Genomic DNA, 23,088 nt, shown 5'->3' with positions numbered 1-23,088 from the left:
GCTCCTCAACAGCAGAATTAGCAGTCTTCAAAGTCACTTTTTGCACCATGACCATCTTGTTTCTGATGTCTGTTTTGTGCTGTCTTGATAAAATTATAGCCACAAACTAAAAGCTTTTTTTTTTTTTTAAAGCATCAGCTCGCTGGGTGTTCTTTTTTTAGTAAAAAAAAATTCTAAGTGGTTTCAGGCAAGTGGATTTGCCTGTGTAATTGAGCGTAATCTGAACACCCTGGAAATTGTTACATTTAATTGAGCTGGCGCTATCTGTGCGTCATGGCCTCATTTATGTTTTCCCAGGTTAGGAGAAGCAGCATGTTCATGTGTGGTCTCACTAACTGATTGGCTGCCTCTACTGTATATTTTATTGCTCATCTCTACTCGTGAGAACCTCTTGCTATGTGAAGAGATCTAGAGTGTTTTAATATCTCTAACAAGAAGTGCGCTTTTATTCTGATAGCATAATCCTTGTGATGAAGAGTTTTTAATTAAAAGGTTTTTTATGTCCTCATGTTGTATACTTTGCTTTGAGCACTGAGTGAATTGTGCAGTGGAACGTACTGATTACATGTTGGGGATAGATTGAAAAGGGATTCATTAGCTATCTTTGTATTGGAATAGATTTTTACTTGTCTTTCAAATTGGACTTGACCAGCACTGCCCTGACCCCATCTGAAACAAATATCTTTAAACTTTTTGGGGTGTTCAAAATCTAATCCTGGATCTAGATCCAAACTGGCAAACGAGTCTCCCTCCTTTCCCTGGGCTGGGCCAAAATTTCAGATACAAAAATATAGAACTTTAGGGAGTTCAAAATCTTGATCCTAACTCTGCAATTTATGCCCAACATTAGCTACAGCTGCACCCAAGAGTTGTAAAGGAATTGGCTGAGGAGTTCTGTAGATCTTTGATGTTAATTGTTAATGAATCTTGGAAAAATGGGAATATTTTAGATGACAGAGAAATGAATGTTATACAGATTAACAGATAAAATAAAATAGGTGACCAAGGAAATTATAGGCTGATACAAAACCTGAGCAAAATAATGGAATGATTGATACCAACTGCCATTAATAAAAGAATGAGAGGATGCCAAACAATATGGTCTCAACAAATAGGTCAAACAAACTTGATATCATTCTTCGGCAAGATTACAAGTATTGCTTATAAAGGTGACAGTGTTGAAATAATGTACCTGAACTTTTGTATAGCATGTGGCTCCGTACTGTACAACATTCTGATTAAAAGTAGCATATAAAAAATCAATATGGTCCATATTAAGGGGATTTAAAACTAATAGTTCTCAAAATATAATTTTCAGTGGAGAATCATTGAGTAGGGATATTTCTGTGAGGAATTGCACAGATTGGTTCTTAGCCAAAAGCTATTACATATTTTTTCCACTGACCTGGAAGAAAGTATAAAATCATGGCTGGTAAAATTTGCAGATTGGTGAGGAGGTAACTAACGATGTGGCCAGGTCACTGATGCACAGCAGTCTGAACTGGTTGGGGAAACTGATATTTAAATAACATGTATTTTAATACTATCAAGCATAGGCTGGGAAAGCAGTGACTCTACATAGAATTTAGGGGTTATTGTAGATAACCAACTGAACATAAGTTCTAGTGCAATTCTGTGGCTAAAAAGACTAACACAATCCTTAGATATGTAAACTGGGTAATATCAAGTCCGAGAAGGGATGTGATATTACCTAGTATACAGCACTGGCGAGATTTCAGTTCTAGTGTCCACATTTTAAAACAGTTGTTGAAAAATTGGAGAGGGTTCAGAGAAGAGCTACAAGAATGATTCAAAGTCTGGAGATTAAACTGAGTATCCATGTGACCTTATTGCTGTAACCCTTGTCTTTCCTTTCCCCATTCCCTCCCAACTATTTGTCACTTCCCTACTCCTTGTCAAAGATTTATAATGTGGACTCTTTGAGGGTAGGTACTTTCTCTCTCCAGTGAAAAGCACCTAGAGCTTTGTTGAAATAAATGAAAATAACAAAAATTAGAGGTCAATGTTGACATCCACTATAAAAATAAAACCCAACACCTGCACTAAGCCCCTTATTCAGCAAGGTGCTGAAGTACATGCTTAACTTTAAAAGCATGTGAATAATCCTAAGGAAGAAGTCAATGCTAACGGGTATATATTGATAAGAAAGGGGTTAGGAAGAACTCTTTCCCCAATGCATAGTATTGTCAGTTAGACACATATGGGGTATTACACCTTCATCTGAAACATAAGACATTGGCTACTCTTTGAGATGAGAGGCGTCACTCAGGACCTGATTCAAAGCCCATTGGAATCTTTCCATTGATTTCAGTGGGTTTGGATCAGAGGCCTAGAGGGAGCATTGGTCTCTTGCAGGTTGACAGTTCTTACAGAGAAAGGTGGGTAGCTGAATTCAACTCTGTTAAAGGAAAAAGAACCACAGCACGTATGATACCACAGAATTATATTTATGTTGTACATTTGTCTTCACATTGCAACATCCACATTGTTCATTTTGTGACAAGTATTTCTAATAATTTTGAATACATATTTACTGTATTATACATTTTACCAAGAGGCACTTCCAGTAATTCTGGCAAAAAGGAGCTTCATTATAGTGTCTAACTTACAAAACAGTAAAAATAAATAATGTTTATCTAAAAGATTTTTTTTCTGTACAGAATCTATTTTGTACAAAACATTTATCTGCCATTAACTAAATCACTTAACAAATACTTGTGAAGGGAATATATTAAGTATTGCTACATGTCTTGAGTGCAAGATACTAGTGAAAGGAAAAGAATTATTCTGTCTGTGAAAGATCATCACCTAAAAATACAAGGCCTTGTTCTTGAAGTGTTTAAAAAGGAGAAGTTTGGTTACAACAATATTGACAATATATAAATATAAATTAATGCATGTAGTACTTGGTGAAAAGAACACTGTGTTAAAAGTTGGCATGTACAAATCCTGCACAAAATGGCACTTTTCTGCATTGCCACTTTGGTTGGCAGTTCTTTTTAAAAATATTGCTTCATAGGAATCTCCAAGATAACACACACACGCTTATCAAATATTACCTTATAAAAATAGGTTACCCCTTCAAGTGAAAACACTACGGATGGATTAATTTAAAAATCTCAGTTGTGATTCACTGGAAAACTTGCAGCCAGAATTGATTAGGGATTAGATTATACATCAAAAATGAATGATTCTTCAAGATGCTGAGGTCTGCACCTCACAAGGTAAGATCCAAAGTTATTAACCATCCCCCCAAAGGAGGAAACTTTTACTCTTTTTGTAGCCAAATACCTCCATTGACTTAAAGGTGAGATTTGGGTGTACTAGGGTTTTAGAATTTGGCCCCAAACCTAGTGAGGATCAAGCTAGTTCAATTACATCATCCTCCCCAGAACTGTCATTCAGAAAATATTTTGACCTTGATGAGCTGATTTCACAATTACATTCACCAAGATTCAACTAATTACAAAGAACATTTTATATTGAATGGGGTGGTTTGAGAGGGCATGTTTGGATGTGTGTGTATTATACACAGGTATACAAGCACTGGATTTCATTTATAGTCCAGGTGATGAAACCATATTGGAAAATGATCTAAGTCATTTTGAATGATACTAGTTTCCAGTATCTTTGGTGATGCAAAATTTTAAAATTATATTTGTTTGAACATTAGTATTAGATATTTTTTTCTATCAAAAATAAACTGCCATCCATCAGTGAAAATGTTATCAGTTAAGCAAAGCTACAGTATGAATTACAATTTAAAAATATGACTGTGAACTTAAGATTCTTTTTCCCCATGCAAACATTTTATATTGATTAAAAAAAAAAAAAACAGGCTGAGTGTTTGAAGTAATGACCAAATATATATTAACAAAAATCAAAATATAAAAGTACCACTGACATTATATAACATTTACAAATGCTGTCTTTGATCTTTTAAGATACTAATCTGTAGTACTGTATTAATGTTAATAAATACTTAAAATTGAACCTTTGCTGTAATATAGATTTTAATTATGCTTCAGGATCAGGCAGAAATCTTGAAAGGAGGAGGAGGGAAAGCATTAATAGATGGATGGGACTTTCTACCTAAAACTTTATGTACATACATGGCAAATCATTAACCATTTTCTCATTGTTTTTCACATTACAGACATGGATTTGTTTATACATGTTAGACAAATCTATTAGGGTCGGGGGGAAAACTCAACTATTTTCAATATATATTTAAAAGCAAACTGTAACTGTTAATTCACATTAAGTAATAGTTTGTGAGTGTTCATTGTCGTAAAGGAAGACATTGTTGAAGAATGGAACATTTAAGTCCATTTACTTCAGAGCAATACTAAGAACAAACCAAGTTAAGGTTGGCATAGAGTTGGACTGTTCTATCCTGAGATATTTCTCCAACTACTCTGTAGACATCCTACCTCTTCCAAATCCCTCAAATCATTTCTTTTGTCCACAGCCCCAGTCTCTGGCCCCATACCACCTACAGCTACCAGGTGCAACGACAGCTTCCTTTCAAAGTTGAAACAGGTGGAAGTTAATGCATATGGCTTACTGTGGCCACACAATAAGAACTTTTTGCTTATTTGATCTCAGCTGGATTTACTTTTTGAACCAAGAAACGAAAGAGGCAACTACATTTACAAATGCACCTTAGCTTTGCCTATTACAGAGTGCTTCATGTTTATTTTATATCTGGATGTAGTTTTAAGACAAAATTGCTATTGGTTCTCCCAGTTTGTTTTTTAAACATACTTCGTATGCAGCAAAATTTTCACCATTACGTAGATGTGGGACTTGATGCCGACATACTGTACATCATAAGAACCATTTCAGGTTGCTCACGAAGCTTGGCAGCAACCAGTTCAACATCTACAGTCCACTGTGCAATTTTCACATCATAAACATCCTGCTATGTGAAACATACATTGGGAAGTGTGAAAACGTAAATTACCCAGATCAGCCATCTGAAAACATTGATTAAAATGGGCACCACTGATTTTTTTCCTCCTCTCATAGCGAGTAAAGGCTTATTTGACAACAGATTTACATACTTAATTCCTGTGTCTCTAAGTTACTTCGTAAAAAGTGGACAAGGAGACCACGGACAAGGCTGGTTGATTGCAACTATAATGGTCACCATTAAGAACTGGCCAATTTTAGATACTAGAGATAAGTAAGCTTGGAAGGATTTGATTTTTATCAGTAAACGTCGGCAAACATCGATTTCACCTGTAGACACACAAACTGGTGAGAAAATATTTCTATTGATAATAAAAATTTACAGATAGGAAAGATAAGACAAATGCTGCTTGAGAACTTTCTACAGTTTAATTTAAGGATATTTACTTTGTGTATTTTGACATATGATGTTAACAATTTGTGTTTGAACAGTTATAATACTTTAACATTTTGAATCTTGGTGTCACTGTCATTAAATAATTATTGTTTGATTTCCCCCATAACTTAAACTGTGAAAATTTAAATGGATAAAAATCTAAAAATATGCTTAAAAATAAACATTAATACTATAAATAAACAAACATCAATTTTTGCCAAGCTTAAGTATAAGAAATATCACAAATACAGTGGTAACCATCTCTATTTATCTAAGGTAAATTGGCACATTTTTAAGGCTGACCACAGGATAATGCCTACGATTATTTCAATTAATTTTCTTGAGGATGGCTGGATACTGTCCATAAAACACCAAAAAATCATATTTCCTTCCCCCTCTCCTCCCCACCCCCGGTCTCCTTCAGATTGCCTGGTTCTTTGACAAATGCCGCCAGCAAATCTGTAAAGAGTGATAACTCAGACATCAAAAGGCTCCTACATTTGTGGGTTCATTTAAAAAAAAATTAAAGAGGGATTCCTCCTTCTCAGCTTGAGGAAGGAGGGGGGAAATCATCTCTAGTGCATTTATTGATGTTTGACTGACTGTCAAACAGTATTACTGTTAACACCCTTGAAACTCAATGCTTGATTCTCTCCAAAGGATTACTCCCTGTTTTGAATGAAAAGTAAAAACCAGCTGCACTGTATAAAGTCTATTTGGAACTTGACTAGGTTTCCTTTCTTTTCTAGGGGTTGCCAATTTAAAAGTCTCCACCTATGTTTAAAATCCCATCAACGTTAGGACTAATTACATCAATACCATGCTGCCAGCTGGGGGACACCCAATTTTTCAGGCAAATATCCCAATCCAAGGCTGGAAAGACTGAATGACTCTTGGTGCTCAGCCCCTAGTTGCACAGTATAGACTGTTCTCTGCTGCAACAAAAAGGCACACGCTTGGCTGTAGATAAAACCATTTATATGCCTTGGAGCCAATTTATTTTTCCATCAATGTGTCATAAAAATGCTCAAGTGATTCCTGTCTCACATCACTCATGCTTAAACAGAAACCTTTATGCTCAGTTACATGATGTCTGTGCTTCTCAACCACACCAATATGCACAGGCCAAAACAATATTAGTAATATCCAGCCACCAAATTTATGCCAAAATATTGTCAGATGCCTCTTCTTCACCAGAGGGAAGGAAGCACAGTAGTTTCCAACTGTTATTTTTTTGTTTTATCCCAGTGTAATCCAAACTTTACTGCATAGTTTCTATTTCATTGTTAATATCTCGAATGAATCAAAGCACAGTTGCACCTCAGCTTGCGTGTCTTACTTTGTTACAAGAATGTAAAGTGTGGTATGAGTTGGCAAACTGCCCTGTACTTTAATCTGGGTACTGACTCACTTGCAGCCCGATTCTGCCAACCACATTCATGTTGACTAGCATCTTACTTCTCAAGCAGTCCTGGGGAAATCAGTGGGACTATGGACTTGATTCTTTGCCCTTTGAAGTCAATAGCAAAGCTCTCATTGACATCAGTGGTGCAGGTTAAGACCCAACTCAGAGTAAGGCAGTGCAAGCAATTACTATTTATACCTATTAATGGCTTGATTCATATTTTTGGGGCAAATTGAAAAGTCTTCACTCAATTTTTTATAAGCGTCAATTTTTTTAGAAATTGACTAACATGGCATATGTGCCAAAGTCCCATTTTCAGAAGTCACAACACTTAAGGGGCCTGAATCTCATTGAAAGTCAATGGGACATAACCACCTAAGTCACTTTTGAAAACGGGCTTTGGGGTCAGGTTGTCAAAGGTATTTAGGCACCCCAAAGATGCAAACAAACATCTTATGGGATTTTCAAAAGAGTCTAAATGAGGTAGATGCCTATTTTCCATTGAAATCAATGAGAGTTTGGCACCTAACTTGCTTATGTGCTTTTGAAAAATTTCATTAGATGCCTAAATACCTTTGAAATTCTGTCTATTAAGCTTCTAAGCCACTTGAACACTTCTGAAAATTTTTACCTTAAGCCCTTAGTTGGGCAACATTCCCGATGAACCACCTAAATGATGCAGTCTCAGGATTTAGCCCATTGATGACAATGAGAATTTCTTCTGAGTAAGGACAATAGGATTTATTCTTTATATTTTAACAAATGCATTCATAAAAAACAGCCTCACTGGAAACAAGCTATTCTCAGAAGGTGAAATTCGTCCTAAGAGGCAAGCACAATGCCTATACTCCACTTAAGTGCTCAAAATAGGGCTTTGGGGGTGCACTGGCACTTCTATAGTTTTCTGCAAAGAGTGAATCTCACCCACAGAGAAGAGAGATTTGAACTCCTTTTTAAGAGCACATTGGAATCCCTGATCGCCACTGGATTTCTGCCCAAGGATCTAATGCATGGCATGCAACATTGCATCACTTGAAAAATCTAACACTGTTTTTGCATCAAGGGGAGCAGTGGATTTTCCAAGACATGTGGCAATAGGTGTTTTGCATATTGGATCAAAACTTTTAGTGTGCTATCAAGTTCCCATTAGGAGTAGAGCAACTAAGCCTAGATTATGACCATCTGGGCACAACCAGAATGGTTATTTCTAGAGATGGGCAGGCTTCGATTCAAAGTCGGGATAATTTCAGTGTAGGTACCATTCAAGGGAAAGATAAATAGTTCTGGGTTTTTATCTAATCTCTATCTTCTGTGTGTTGGGGGAGGAATACAAAATACATGTCTGCTGACAAACAAGACAAATTCTAAAACCAGTAAGGATGAACCAGCAGCAACTGGCTGGGTAGCATAACAAGAAGACGGAGAAACGAAATACTTGCCATGTAGATTGATACAAGGCCATTCAGTGTACTTCTCTTCACAATGGTGGCTGCACACACTGCTAAATCAGTTAGTGATTACAATGAAGACAAAATTAACAAGGGAATAAGGGTTCTGATTCAATATTGGAAGTCATAACCTATTCTCACTCTCCTTTTAAAAAGAATGTAGAACTTGAGACATGTGCCTGCCTCCCCCAAAGTATGGAATTCCATAAGAATGTAATTTCTAATGATTATTTCTACTGAGAAACATTCTTGAAAAGGTCTTTGGTTTCCTCAGTATTAAACAAATAATTTATATACTGTACATACCAGAATCTCATATCAACACTTTAAACATTCATTGATACTCTACCTGAAAACTGAACACTGCTGATGAAATGCAATTTACTTTTTTTTGTTTCAAAATTATTGCACAGGCTGTGGTTTATCTGGATTTCAGAACACCAAAGGGCTGTAGAAAGTAGGAAACCAAAATGGCCTGGCCTTTGAAAGCGCTGCTGAACTTCTGGTTGAAAGTTTTGGTTCTTCCTGCTCTTTTGGGCCAAGACAAGTACATAAATCTATGGATAATCCATTATTTGCTTTGTTATCAACTAGAAAAGAATGCAAAACTGTATGCACACGCTCAGTACAAACCTACTTTTTCCTGGTAAAACATGCCTGGGAAATTTCCTGATAATTTCTTGGTGGAAACACATTTTCAAAGACAACGGGTAAGATTTATAAATGGGTCACTGCCTACTGAAGTCAGGTTTTGCCAGTAGCAGTGTGGAATGCAAGAATGTCACCTGGTTTGTTACTAGATGCAGCTCGTTTTTTACTAATACCAATGAATTCTGCACATCACCACAGATAGCATATTATCAAGTTAACCAGTCCCAGCTGTTTTTGCTTTCACGACTATTGCCTCCTGCTCTACAGTTTGGATAATGTTCACCATTCCTGTTCAGCTTGCCAGCAATTCCTTCATTTAAAAAGACCTGAGTTTGTCTAACTGCACCCACAAATAGGCTTGTGTAGTAACGTAGTAATTTGTAACAGCCTACCTGGCACTACAGGAAGTAAGCTCAATGAATTGGAAACAGACTTTAATATTGCTGAGTAGCAACCAGAATGATGACAACTAAGGATGTATCTTAAAATTCTCCTTTAGGTACATTTTAAAGAGCACTTTTTCACAGGCCCAGTCCTGCACTCTTGCTTGGGTGAGTAGCCCATACTTATACCCGGAATTCAACAGGACTATGTGCAGGAGTAAAAGGTTTGCAGGATTCAGCCTTGTATTTGGAATGCCTCCCCTCTTTATTACACCATCTGTGCTCTTATTAGTACCTTTGAACCCTGGCTTTTGTTTTCACCAAGATTTTTTTTTCTTTAAACCATTGGTATTTAAAAAAAAATAAATTCCAACTCTGATCATTGTGCACTTAAAACCATAGATTTTCATCATCAGTCGGGATGTGAAATTCTACAGTGTCTGAGAGTTTAATTTTTTATAAAATAATATTAAAGGACGTATTAAATGCAGTGAGAAAGCTCTTCAACCTGGTATATAATTGGTGTCAAAACATTAAATGATAGACAGAGGTGACTGAATGGATGTTGAAACAGTGCAAGCTTGAATTGTTGGAGACCTGCTGGTGCTTTGGAGAAAACTTTGACAGGCATTCCATTTTGTTTTGGAAGAATTATGCTTAGTTATCTGATTTCCTTTACTTAAAAAAAAATGAAATCAGGATCTTTGATTTTTTAGCATTAATCAACTCTTTCTATTGATGTTCCCACCTGAAGTCATGCTCTATAATCATGCTGTCACTAACAGTGGAGGGTGTCTTCCTACTATTTGAAGGGGAAAGGAAAGATAAAGAGAAGATGAACCCACAAGAAACAAAGAGACCCGAACTGCAGGCTGAATTGGAGAAAAATACAGAAGTGATAACACATATGCAGACTGGTTTAGAAACAGAATGTTCTCTGTTATTTCCCAAGAAGTACTAATGAGTCAATAAAATACAGTGAAGGGTAGTAAATACAAGGCAGTGAGCAATGGACAGATCAGAGACTTAAGTTAAAACAGGATGGGCTGTTACTGCAACCTTTACTTATGTGAGTATTTCTTATTCATCCAAGCAGCCCCACTCAAGCTTTGTTAATGAATAAGGTCTGCAGGCTCAGATTTTAGAATGGCATACCTCATTGGTTCACCTTTTTGGGAGATCACGAACTCAGATTTTTTGGGGGGGACCAAAAGATTTCCGGCAAATCCTTAATTAGCAAGATAATGGCTGAGGCTACCAGTCCAAAACAATAAACATTAATATGTCAGTGTCTTGCTCCTGTAGACCAGTGGCTTCCCATAACTACTCAACTACTCAAGACCTTATTTGATGGGCTTGAAAATGGCTACACTGTATAAAAATGGTGTTTTTAAAAAAATTACCTTTACAAAAACATTTCCCTTCCCCCCCCCCTTTTTCTTAAAGATTTCATTATCTACAGGAACCCATAAAAATTTCTCCATATTTACATCTAGATAACTAATAATTGACAAATATAATATCGTGAAATAAAATATTGAACGTGAATATCAACCTTTTAAATAGACGTTTGGCTCACAGCTTAAACAACAGAGAAACAAACCAAAAATTATCTGCTCTACTATAGCCCCGATCTTTTTTTTTTTTCTCCAAAGCGCAAACATAAAGTAGTATGGATGGAGTATGCTGCATCTAAGCAGAATGCCAGCTGCAAACTGCTCCCATTCAGCGCCCTGTGCTGAAAAACGGCACTCTCTGAAGCTGTTGTGAGTGGCTGCTGAGGCATACAAGCATCTAGCAAATATGGACAAGCAGCTGCTCCCTCACCGCACCCTTCTGTTGGAGCATCACAAAGACATTGCCTTTTGAGCCCAAGGAACTGGATGGCTTCACATCTCCCCTTCTGCTGCACTTTAAAGATGACAATTTAGCTTCATTTTACAATGTGTTTGGCCACTGACACAAGGAAATGTAAGGCTGGGGGAGGGAGGAAGCAACAGTGTGTGATTAATTCCCAAGCATGCATGGTCTCTCTCTCTCTCACACACACAGTGCTCCCTGAAACCACTAACTCATTCAAAGGCACAGTTTCTTTAACGAGGAGTAACAAAGTGTGCCCTATAATAACCCGCACTTTGGGTACGATGGATTCCATGCACATTTCTTTCACTGGCAGTGTGGAAAGTGCCAACATGGCAGGTGGTTAGGAGTTCAGTCACAGGGTGCTGTCAAATGGTGCCAGGTCAGTAGTGAGAGTCCCACGGCTTCTGCTGAAAGACAGTGGTGCAACCAGGCTGCAAAACGAGGCTTCATTGGCCACTGAAAATGCAGAGCTCCTTACAAAGGGCTCCACTTTCCACACCAACCCAAATTTCCTAGAATTGGGGCCTTGTGTTTGTTCACAAGCCATGTGCTAAACCTAGTCTGATAAAAACTCAAACTACATTACATTATAGTACATCCAGCCAAATACACACACATGGGCGCCCTCTTCTCCCCCACATATATGTTAGCAGGATGTATTAACATTCTGAGAAAGCTTTGGAACTTTTATCCCTCAGCTTTAAGAGTAAAATCTACTTAACTGGTACCTTACAGTTAACTGCAAATGTGCTTTAGGAGCAGCATTTCCTTGGACAACTTCCTTCTGTAATATCACAGTGACCATAATATATCATTACATGTATTTTGCTGAAGTGCGCAGCCAATGATCGGCTATGTATACAATTCCACCCTCCCCTTGCCCCTTTAAGAAAGTCTGTAAAAGCCGGTGTCGCAGTGCGAAAGCTTCTTGAGCGTAGGAGTTTAAACAATGTACCTCACTATACAAAGGAAAGAGAAACAAATCAAATTGCTGTAGGCGCATTATCCGATATTTCTACAGTGTTGTGTCTAAATGTTGTGCTGGCTTGAAAAGGAGTCTGTGCACAAGTCAATCTGTCTTAAAATACTGTTGAAAATATTGTCATTGGTTCAGTTCTATCGCTGTGTCCTCCTCCTCCTCCTCCCCTTTGGGTTTCCCTTTCTCCTCCTCCTCTTCCCTGATGGCCTGAATTTGTTCCGAGGATTGGTGCAGCGTGGATTGCTCTAGACCTTGCTTTTCTGTCCCAGCTATCCTTTCCTCATCTTCAATTACTTTCTTCCACATTTTATGGTTCTGAAGCAGGTGCTGAGTGATCTGGCAGTAGATTTTCCTCTGCTTGAACTTTTTCTTTCCTGTAAAATATTAGACAAAATTACTGTATTGTTTTCTTGGGAGGGAAGAGAGAGCAAGAGTCATGATATATGGAATCAAGGGTCCATCTTAATTAAGAGTTGTTTATTTAAAAAAAAAAAAAGTACAACTACATGGAAAAATAGACCAAGCCAACTTTCACACAGTTTGAGTCCCAGCTTTGTGTCCTTTGTTTACCAAGGAGCACACCCGGTCCAGGACACTGTACAGCACACAAAGACATCTAGTGGCTGAATGATATACTGCCTGTAAAAATATTACAAAGTGCATGTCTCCTCTGACTCATTTGGGCATGCTATGTGCTCTTTTTGACAGCAAATGTGGCCTGCTTCAGGCTGACCAATTTAAGACCCTTCACTACTCTATGAAATATTTGTTTTCTTTTCTTTACGCATTACCTATGCACTGACAGGAGCTGTGGAAGGGGAAAAGGCAAGTAATGAATGTTCTATACATTAGTCAACAAAATAGCACCTATGATCCCTTCCTTTTAAAGATCTGCTCTACACATTACCTTGCTATTGCAAAGGGCCTGAGCTCCACTGAAGCAGCAAGTGAAAAATCCAAATCTAGCGCAGCACAATATAGCGCAGCATTGCTATTGTTATGACAACTGAGTTTGGACCGTTGATAAGTGAAGTCCTACGGCAAATAATAACACAGCCTTGGAGTTTCCTTCTTTCTAGTTTTGAGGCATCAAACTGCTATTATACTACAAACTATATTTGCCACTTCCCATCATCAGAGTCACTTGCACCACAAACTTTTTCCTGCCCTAGGTGACAGCCCATTATTGTAGACGGTCCTGTAGTCTGATGGTGATAGAGTTGTGATAGCTACAATTCCGTTCAACATAAAGCCTAAAGATTTTCACCAATCGTGAAGAGTGGCGGTGGCAGCTATAGAACTTAAATAATAAACCTCTTCAGGAATTCTACTGAAAAAAAAAATAGAGTGACGTACAGGAATGTTTTGTACCAAATAAATTTGCGTAAATGAGAGTTTGCAGGTGGCCTAAAGCATGTCTGTGTTGGGAGCCAAAATGTTGAGTCCTTGAAGCTTTTGAATTGGAAACAAAGAGCTTTTCACTGCAGCACAGTCCAAATCCAGCTCAATCCTTCATTAAAAAGCTCTTGGTTCCCTGTAGGAAACTTTCAGGTTTAATAATAATAAGAAACCTCTATTCCACCAATACACCATATTAGAACATTCTATCCCAGGTTTCCTGTGACCCCAAATCTTGCAGCTTTCAGCAGAGATTTGTTATGGCTTGAGATTTTGTTTGAACCCAATAAGGATTGATTCAGTTTAACTCTTAAATTCACAACGGGGCTTGTTGGAAGTTACCTGTTCAGACATGACATAAAATATCTCTTGCTTTTAAGCTACATCAAATGTTTGCAGGTCAGACAATACACTAGTTAATTTTATTAAAGTCCAATTATCTAAAATGTTCTAATGAATTACCTTGACTACAATGAAAGGCCTTCTACAATAATTTCCCCTTTCTATCTTCTCAAAGACATTTCACTTAGAGTTGTCCTGAATGTGGTAAAAAAATTCTTTTTCTAAGTATTTGACATATATGGGCAAATCAGAGGCATACATCTCTTTTAAAACAGGAGATCTCTTTTGTGTTGTGCTGAAAGAGCTTGGAATATTCAAAATGACACTTAAAACAGATCTAAATACCTGCCTAATGTTTGTAATCTTGTAAATGGTTACATCAGTGTGGAGGATATTGAAGAGATACCTACCCTAGATTTAGACTTTTCAGCGATTAAAGATGAGGGACTGATGTGTCAAAAGAGGAGATGTCAGAACAAATTGGTACATTGAAGTACACCAAGCTACAGGACCAGACAGTGTAACACCTTAGATTGCTTAAGGACTTTAAAATTACTATTAAAAATATGTAATCTGTCACTGAAATCAGCAACTACACCAGAGGATGGAATGGTAGATGGCAGATGAATATGAATCAGTTGCTCTACTGACCTCTTCTCATAAAAGAACAAGGGGATATTCATTGGAAGTGAAAGACAACAAAATTAAAGCTTTTTTAAAAAACCCACAATACATAATTAACCTGTGTAACTTACTGCGATGTGATGTCACTGAGGCCAAGAGAGCAACAGTATTCCAAAAGAAGTCTAGTCATTTTCGTGGATAATGACAACAGCCACAGTCACATTAATTAGGGTTATTTTTTAATAAATGTAACAGATATAAAGTGTCATATTCTACGGCATAAATGAATCACTAACTGAAGAAACTTCCCCTCTCATCAGGTAATTCCACAACTGTCAATCTTCCGCTGAAGAAGAAGAGCTCTGCGTATACTCAAAAGTTTTTCTCACCAACAGAAGTTGGTCCAAAAAAGATATTACCTCACTCAACTTGTCTCTCTAATATCCTGGGACACACACAGCTACAAGTCCAGGGCTTTAGAGCGGAGCCCGGAGCTGGAGCGCGGAGCAGCTCTGGAGGAGTGGAGCTCCAGGTTTTTGCCTGGAGCTGCAGCAGAGCCAGAACACAGCTCCAAGCCCTAGCTGCAACAATACTGCAAACCATCTTCCGCTACTACTAAAACAGGATACTACACTATGCAGTCCACCTGTCTGGCCAGTAGGGCAATTCCTATATGTTCATATGAACATAATGCATTTATGAAAAGGACTCAAAGGGAATGAAAACAGTGGTTTACTAGTTACAAGTTACTGCATCACACGTGTGGTTGAAGAGGCCGTATGATTTAGTGGATAGAATTCTGGACTGGAAGTCAGAAGACCCCGGTTCTATTCTGAGCCCTGATTTTGACTCTCTCTTTGACCTTAAACAAGTCCCTAAACCTCTCACATCATAAATCTCCGTATACAAAATGGGAATGATACTGACCCTCCTTTGTGAAGAACTTTGAGATTCTTAGGTGACGAGCCCTATACAAGTACTAAATATTACTAATATTGTACTAGAACTCTGATGGCTTCCTCTCCCTCCCCTAGATCCAAACCTCCTTCCTAGTAAAAAGTTGAGTTGGAGAACGGGGGAAGGGGATGCCAAAAAGGAAAATGAAACAGAAGGGAAAGAAACAGAAATAAAATGGGAGAAGAGAATGCAGAAGAGGGAGGAACAGAAAAGAGGTGGTGTAATGAGGCAGAGTGGCCCGCCTCCAGTACAGAGAGGGTTAAGTCACCCTGGTGGGTGCAGTTAACCACACCCCACCCCCCTCCACAGGAAGTGCAGGGGTAGGCAGGAAGTATAAGAACAGGGCCCTGCAGCTCAGTTGGGGCCGGACCAGGGAAGGAGGCAGACCTCTCTCCCAGGGAGCTGAGCCCTCAGTCAAGCCCATGACTGGGAGCAGAAAGAAAAGGCAAACCATTTCCCCAGGAGGCGGAAAGCCCAGGGAGAGACTGGAGGAAGGGCCACCTGACCACGAGACTGAGAGACAGATCCCAGCAGTGACGAAGCAGCACCAGCAGGAATTGGTAGGAAGTAGCCCAGGGAAACAAGACTTTGACCCGGCTGTGCTGCCAGGATGTAAGGCAGCGATCACATGTTTCTTTGCTGACCCCACGGCAGGATCGCCCACCACTTCTAGTGCCCAGGGCTGGGACCCAGTGGACCAGGAGGCTGAAGCCATAGACTGTTAATTGCTCAGCTCACACTCACAGGGTTTGAGCCATAGAATATTGCTGTTCACCCCAGCCAGGAAGCCTGGGCTCCCGGCTGACTGGTAGTTGGCTTAATCCTCTTTCGGAGGTTTGAATTGTTATTTGGGCGACTGCGCAGCTGCAAGTCAGGCTACCCAACAATATATACAGTGGACCTACTGACTCCCTGATGCCTCTGGAGGGGGCGCCCTGACCCTGAGAGAGGCAGAAAGGCTACAGGGGGTAAGGGCTGAGGTGCTGGATTAATTTAAAGGGAAACTACCAAGAGACATGGGCTCCAAATTAACTTACCACTCCAAACCATTTTTCACAGGCTCCTCAACATCCCCTTGTAGACTACCAAAGCTTCCTCCCAACAGGCCAATCACTGCCACAGTCACGCTTTCAGCAGAGGACTGGATGGATTTTGGAGTCTATCAATATTACTTATGGATTGGCCAGAGGTTTGAGGATCATAAAAAATTCTCTGGAGCTGATACAAACCCAAATCTCTTACGTGTCAATGCACAGCACAAATACAGCAAACTGGACCCCTTTCCACAAGAAGATGTGTTCTCAAATATTTCCACCATTAAAAAAATTTATATATTGTGGTAGCATCTACAGGCCCCAATCAGGGAACTGGGGCCTATTGTACCAGGCACCGTACAAAAACCTAACAAAAAGATGAAGATCTTGTCCTACCCACATCTTCCAATGGAGAAAAAATTATAGTCCTTTAAAAACCAGCCATGGAGCAGTCTAAAAATCGCAGATGTAGGATGGGCAACCTAATGACCTACTAGAAGTGTTGTCTGTGAAGTCTTTAGAAGCTTCTCCACTCCCAAAATGTGTGGCTACCCGTTAAACCTCTTGGGGGCAAGTTCAGCTAGTCCAGTTCTAGAGAAATTCAGGTTATGGCTGACCAGGAGAAACTCTTTAGGCTTTTATACAGGGGATCGTTAGCCCATGAAATGAAATCAGCCCCACTGAAAGATACAGATGCAAACAACATACTTGACTCGGAATTTTCACACATTTCCATTTCTGCTGTTTCTTCCTCTTCTTGCTCATCAGTATCTCCTGACTCATCGCTATCTTCCACCCATTTCCCTGGCATCAGCCCCGCTGAGTCATAGGAATTACACAGTGGACCCACAATGTGAGAAATGAAGGATTCCTGAAGTTGTGCCAACTGGGGAGCTGAGCGATCCATGAAAGGACTTATAGGAAGGCCAAGGCTCGCCTCTTCATCACCCTAGAGATGACAAAAATGTGTTACTTCTGTGTGATACATTATTTACATAGATATGGGGGGAGACCGTGGAGGGAGGCATCAAAGGCAATTGCAAATATTAGAAGGAAAAATATTCTGCTGTGGAGCCATCTCCTTTTACCATTTCATATTTTATAGCAGACCAGCATATAAAGGTAGCATATATACCTTCAGCCTTCATATAAAAACTACTCTACACAGTTCCAGAGCTCAAACACAAGAATAATCTGCTATAAAGAATACCCTGAATTTACAAAACATGCTCTATGAAGACTTTGTAAAGTAATGCCCACCTTCTAGTCCTGTAGTCTACATTGCCATCTTGGAAGCTTAAAAATGAAATCACCTTTCTCCATATTGTTTTTCCCCCCCATCATGTATGCAAATCATTTGTGATTTTTATCATCATTATTAGCTTGTTAGCAACTAACCACCTTATTCACAAGGGGACAGGATTTACCTTTTCAGAGCAAGGGCTGGCTTTTCAAACTAGTTTTCTTATGAATTTTGCCTTTCTTTTAAGCTGCATTATAAATAAGTTGGGCGACTCTACTTTTGTGTTTCTTTGACCTGCCGAGCTTCAGGCCATAGTCACTCGTTTCCCGAGGAACGTTGTAATGAACATGTCAATGTAGGGTCATTCAAAAATGCAAGATCCTCTGCACATGTCCCTTTGCTAGATTTCTTTTGGGAGAGTGGAGGTGGGGGGTGGGGAAGAGAGAGAAGGCCCCCTCCTGGTACTTTGATGGAAGAGCTAGTTTTCTACCAAGGTCCACTGTATGAGCCAAACACTCAAGTTCTTTTTCAATCAACCCTAATGCAGCAAAATTCCTTTATTATAAGAATTGGTCCTATAATAAAAGAATAATTGATAATGCATATGACTTGTTATGCAAACTGATGTGACTAGACTGTGGAGACCTAGATTTGAGAAATAAAACAGATCATGAACATTATTGAAGATCCACAGTCAATTTCTAAGACATTACATCCATGTTGAATTTGTTTCCAAGTGCCTAGTTTCTCTGAGTATCCAAGATATGGTTAAATGAATCATCTCCCTTTTGAGAAAAGGGAAACACAAAGAGTAAACAGTTAAACTTCGATGAATGCCTCACTTCCAGCTTTCCTGCATTTTCTAACAAGGTACACACAGTTCAATGCTCAGCTATCAAATATTTGATCTCCCCCCTCCCATCATTATCTCAAAACCAGAGTGTGTGCACATTCCTGAGATAACAAGTGGATTAACCAGAGATGGCAGTTCTCTCTCCTTCACAGCATGACATCTCAGATTTCATGTGAAGAAGTTGTCAATGTTGGGAAGAAAGTCGACTGATGAAAAGTTTAACATTAATCAAGCTTAATTCTTTCAAGCTTGATTATGAGCTCGATTTACAGTTGGAAACAACACACATGTCTCACTGGTCTTCCTTTAAATATCAACATTAAAACTCATTAAACATACTGCAACAATATTGTGTGTTTTTCTAAATTTAAATACAATAAGTTAGAATTTGTACAGAGATATAATTCTTCAAAGCCCAGTGCACTTCTGTTTTTTAATGGAGAGGGGTGCTGTCAAGAATGGCTCCCAATTTTCATGGCATATGCTGAACATAAGAACAGAAGGATGGCCGAACTGTGTCAGACCAAAGGTCCATCCAGCCCAGTAGCCTGTCTACCGACAGTGACCAATGCCAGGTGTCCCAGAGGGAGTGAACCTAACAGGTAATCATTAAGTGATCTCTCTCCTGCCATCCATCTCCACCCTCTGACAAACATAGAGACACCATTCCTTACCGATACTGGCTAATAGCCATTAATGGACTTAACCCCCATGAATTTATCCAGTTCTCTTTTAAACCCAGTTATAGTCCTAGCCTTCACAATCTCCTCAGGCAAGGAGTTCCACAGGTTGACTGTGCACTGTGTGAAGAAGAACTTCCTTTTATTTGTTTTAAACCTGCTGCCCGTTAATTTCATTTGGTGGCCCCGAGTTTTTATATTATGGGAACAAGTAAATAACTTTTCCTTATTCACTTTCTCCACAGCACTCATGATTTTATATACCTCTATCATATCCGCCCTTAGTCTCCTCTTTTCTAAGCTGAAAAGTCCTAGCCTCTTTAATCTCTCCTCATATGGGACCCGTTCCAAACCCCTAATCATTTTAGTTGCCCTTCTTTGAACCTTTTCTAATGCCAGTATATCTTTTTTGAGATGAGGAGACCACATCTGTACGCAGTATTCAAGATGTGGGCGTACCATGGATTTATATAAGGGCAATAAGATATGAATTACATTGTACATTTGCAATCCACTTTTCTAGCAAACCTACTTTGGGGAGATTAGTGTATCCCTTATAATTCTTCCTTTCAGAATGAGAAACTGGATGTTTTCCCTAAAATAGACAGTTGTTTTAGGAGCTGGGGGAGTGGGAAAGGTGATAAGGTGTTGGCTAGATCCTCAGCTAAAATAAATCAGCTGATACATATGAGCCCATTGTCTCTAATACCTGCAGCAGGTTCTGGAGGAAAATTGCTACTATACATCATGTTGGCATGGCAACTAATGTCATTCAAAGGACATAATGAAAAGCACATTGCATAAAGCACTCAGAAGCATTGATTTTTTTCAGGAACAAAGTGCATTGATCAAAAATCTCTAACAATTTAATAGAATATTTTTGGCTATCAGCCATGTTGGAAGTCACTTTCAAGCCAAGAATTAAACGGTACTATGTAGTGCCCATCCTAAAAGGAAGACTGAGTGCAAGGGCAATGAAGATAAAACCTTAATCCGAGTGTGCAGATGGAATGAATCTACTGTAAAGCACACAACATCATAATGCTTTTGCTGATCTTGTTTTAGGGTTCCTTGTCAACAGCTTTTATGACGTTGCTGCCTTTAGTGTACCAGAACACCAGAACATGTACTGTGCATGCCATCAGCTGTGACAGATCCAACGTGAGCCACGTCATTATATCTGATTGGTATGCAGTGGAGTTTAAATGACTGCATCTCTTTACGTGAGATACAATGAGATGCAGCAAAGAAATAATAAGAACACAGTCCTGGAGGAAAATCCAGGCGATTAGGGCAGAACTCTCTCTTGCAGTAGGATTTATTTTTAATAATTAGTCTTATATTTATGCAGAGGCTAGTGTCCTTTTGCATCCTCGGGTGCTTTGAACGAAGAGGCCAGATAAATGCTTGAATTTTTCTTCCTCTCACTCCTCCTACATACACTACCAGGGAGCAGAGAGAAGCCAGACCTTTCCCAATGCAGTCGCTAATACGCTAAAACTAGGGGCAGTCAGCACCCTGCAGTGCTTAACATGCAAACTCTGGGTCACTGTCCAGCCCTTCCCAGAAGATTCTTGGGCCTTGTGGGGGCAGTGGCTCAGCTTGCTGGCCCATTCCCGATGACATAAGATATATGGTGTAGTTACCCCTGAAAACTCAGGGGGGGAACTGGCCTTGGATACAGTGGGATAGTTCCCCTGAATACAAGCAGTGCTAAATAGGCAAAACAGGTGCCTCTAATTCTAACTGGAAAAGATTAAGATCAGGGCTCCCTCAGAACTTCCAAGGGAATACTAGGGGGTTGCTTTGCTTCCAGTTCCTTGCAAACCAAGCTATGGTGTTCTGTTCTTGAATGCTATCATGAACTTTGAACCGGGCATAGTTCATGCAAAAACGGAAAGTGTATTCCTCAAACTTTCTTTAAAAATAAAAGTAATTTCACCCAGCACTGAAATGCAATCAACTCCAAGCTAAAATGCAGCCACACTACAGAATAATTTAGGACAGAAAATAAATTCATTCCTGCTTTGGGCACACATTTACCTGTTCATAGAATTCATTAACAATGCCCTCTGTCCACTGCAGATGCAAGTCTTTGCATTTGGCAGGCCCATTGATGTCAGCCAGTTTGATGCACATTTGGCAAACCAGCAAGCGGTCATTTTCATTAGTCCAGTCAATTCCAACATCATCATTCACCTGGAAGATACACAAAGGGATAAAACCATTATAATAGCCCATGGTAAGAGGAAAATCTTGTCCTGTGATGTGCTAAAACATGCTCAGCTACTGAATGCAAACTACAAACCTAAATAGGTGGGTTTGCCCTGGTTTGTAATTTAAGAGTGTAGATCAAGCATGAAAAAGAAGAAGTAGTTCCAATAATTAAGGTTTGAGATAGATAATTAGGAATCATATAATTATTTAGCAATTAACACTCTGGCTCTAAAGCATTAATAGCAGAAGACAGACCTACAAAATTTTCTAAGAAATGATGGCCTTATCTATATACAAAGTTGCATCAATTTAACTAGAGGTGTGTTCTAAAACCAATTTTAGTTAAACTGGTGCAAGCTTGTGTGTAGACAGACAAGGCCTACATTTCTTTTCTATTTGGCCTAAATGTGTTTGAAAAAGTTCCCCCACAAAAAAAAAAACCCAACAACAGCTGACACATATTATTCTGCCCCTTTTAAAACAAAAGGGTTTTCTTGTGATCTAACGTGACCACAGCTATAATTTAAATAACGAAGCAGCTTTAGTCTCTCAATACAAGATCAAATAGGCAGCGGTAAGGCACAGGGAAATCAATGGCTTCACATTTCTACCAGAGTGGTTTCTCTCTCCAGTATTCTAATGATGTGACTATGTATCCTACCTCCACTGTGCCAATGATACCAGCCTTCATTGCCCATTAGTTCAATTTTCCCTAAAGCACCTTCACCCTTTATCCCACACCACCCTTTATGCATGGGAGAAGTTCCCAATTAATATCTGTGTCATTGTCTTCATTCAAATCTCTCCTTACAGCTAACCTGTCTCAATGTCTACAAAACACTTGACAATGGAAGCTGATATGCTAAGACCACTCCTTATGACAGGGGTCGGCAATGTTCGGCACGCGGCTCGCCAGGATAAGCACCCTGGCGGGCCGGGCCAGTTTTATTTACCTGCTGACGCGGCGAGTTTGGCCGATTGTGGCCCCCACTGGCCGCGGTTCGTTGTGCTGGCCGCGGCTTCTCACCGCCCCCATTGGCCCGGGATGGTGAACCGCGGCCAGTGGGGGCCGCAATCGGCCGAACCTGCCGCATCAGCAGGTAAATAAAACTGGCTCGGCCCGCCAGGGTGCTTACCCTGGTGAGCCGCGTGCCGAACGTTGCCGACCCCTGCCTTATGACATCATACATGATTTCCTCAGTGTTACCTGGTCTTCCCCCTACTTGTTTGTTATATCCACTTGCTGTCCATTGCACATTTTACACTGCAAGCTTTTTGGGGCAGGGACTGTTACATGTATTTATGCTGCCTGCAGCCCAGCATAAATGGGCCCTGATCTCTGACTGGGGCCTGTAGACACTTCTGCAATATAAATGAGTGATTAAATCACTAAGAATCATAGATAATTTCCTTTAAGGCAGAGACAAATTTAGCACAGAAAGTTTTATTTAATATTTTCAGCTATTCCTCCCACTTTATTGTGTAACCACTCACACTATCCAATGACCCAACATAGGGGGACAGCTGCCAATTGTCATTACAAATCTATAGTCAGTCAATAAGACATGCCACTTCAAGCCATCCATCTGATTTCCTCTTCTGAGAGAGTGCAGATATCACCTTCACATGTGACATCTAGC

The 23,088-nt window shown here is 39.5% G+C and overlaps 1 protein-coding gene across 3 annotated transcripts in view; it reads right to left on the bottom strand.

The window, feature by feature from the left end:
- Window positions 1-2,447: 2,447 nt before the first annotated feature.
- PDE3A (phosphodiesterase 3A) overlaps window positions 2,448-23,088 on the bottom strand; it is a 384,071-nt gene continuing 363,430 nt past the window's right edge. For all 3 annotated transcript variants that reach the window (XM_034782214.1, XM_034782232.1, XM_034782222.1), the window contains 3 exons: window positions 21,275-21,430; window positions 17,164-17,404; window positions 2,448-12,474 (listed from right to left, as the gene is read on the bottom strand). In XM_034782214.1, coding sequence (XP_034638105.1) covers window positions 12,224-12,474; window positions 17,164-17,404; window positions 21,275-21,430 — 648 coding nt within the window. In that variant the 3' untranslated portion in view covers window positions 2,448-12,223. The remainder of the gene's footprint in view (window positions 12,475-17,163; window positions 17,405-21,274; window positions 21,431-23,088) is intronic.

The sequence above is a fragment of the Trachemys scripta genome, chromosome 1, assembly GCF_013100865.1.
Source record: "Trachemys scripta elegans isolate TJP31775 chromosome 1, CAS_Tse_1.0, whole genome shotgun sequence".
Taxonomy (NCBI): domain Eukaryota; kingdom Metazoa; phylum Chordata; order Testudines; family Emydidae; genus Trachemys; species Trachemys scripta.
Note: the sequence above shows the minus strand (reverse complement) of the source record. Positions and strands in the feature narration are given on the sequence as shown.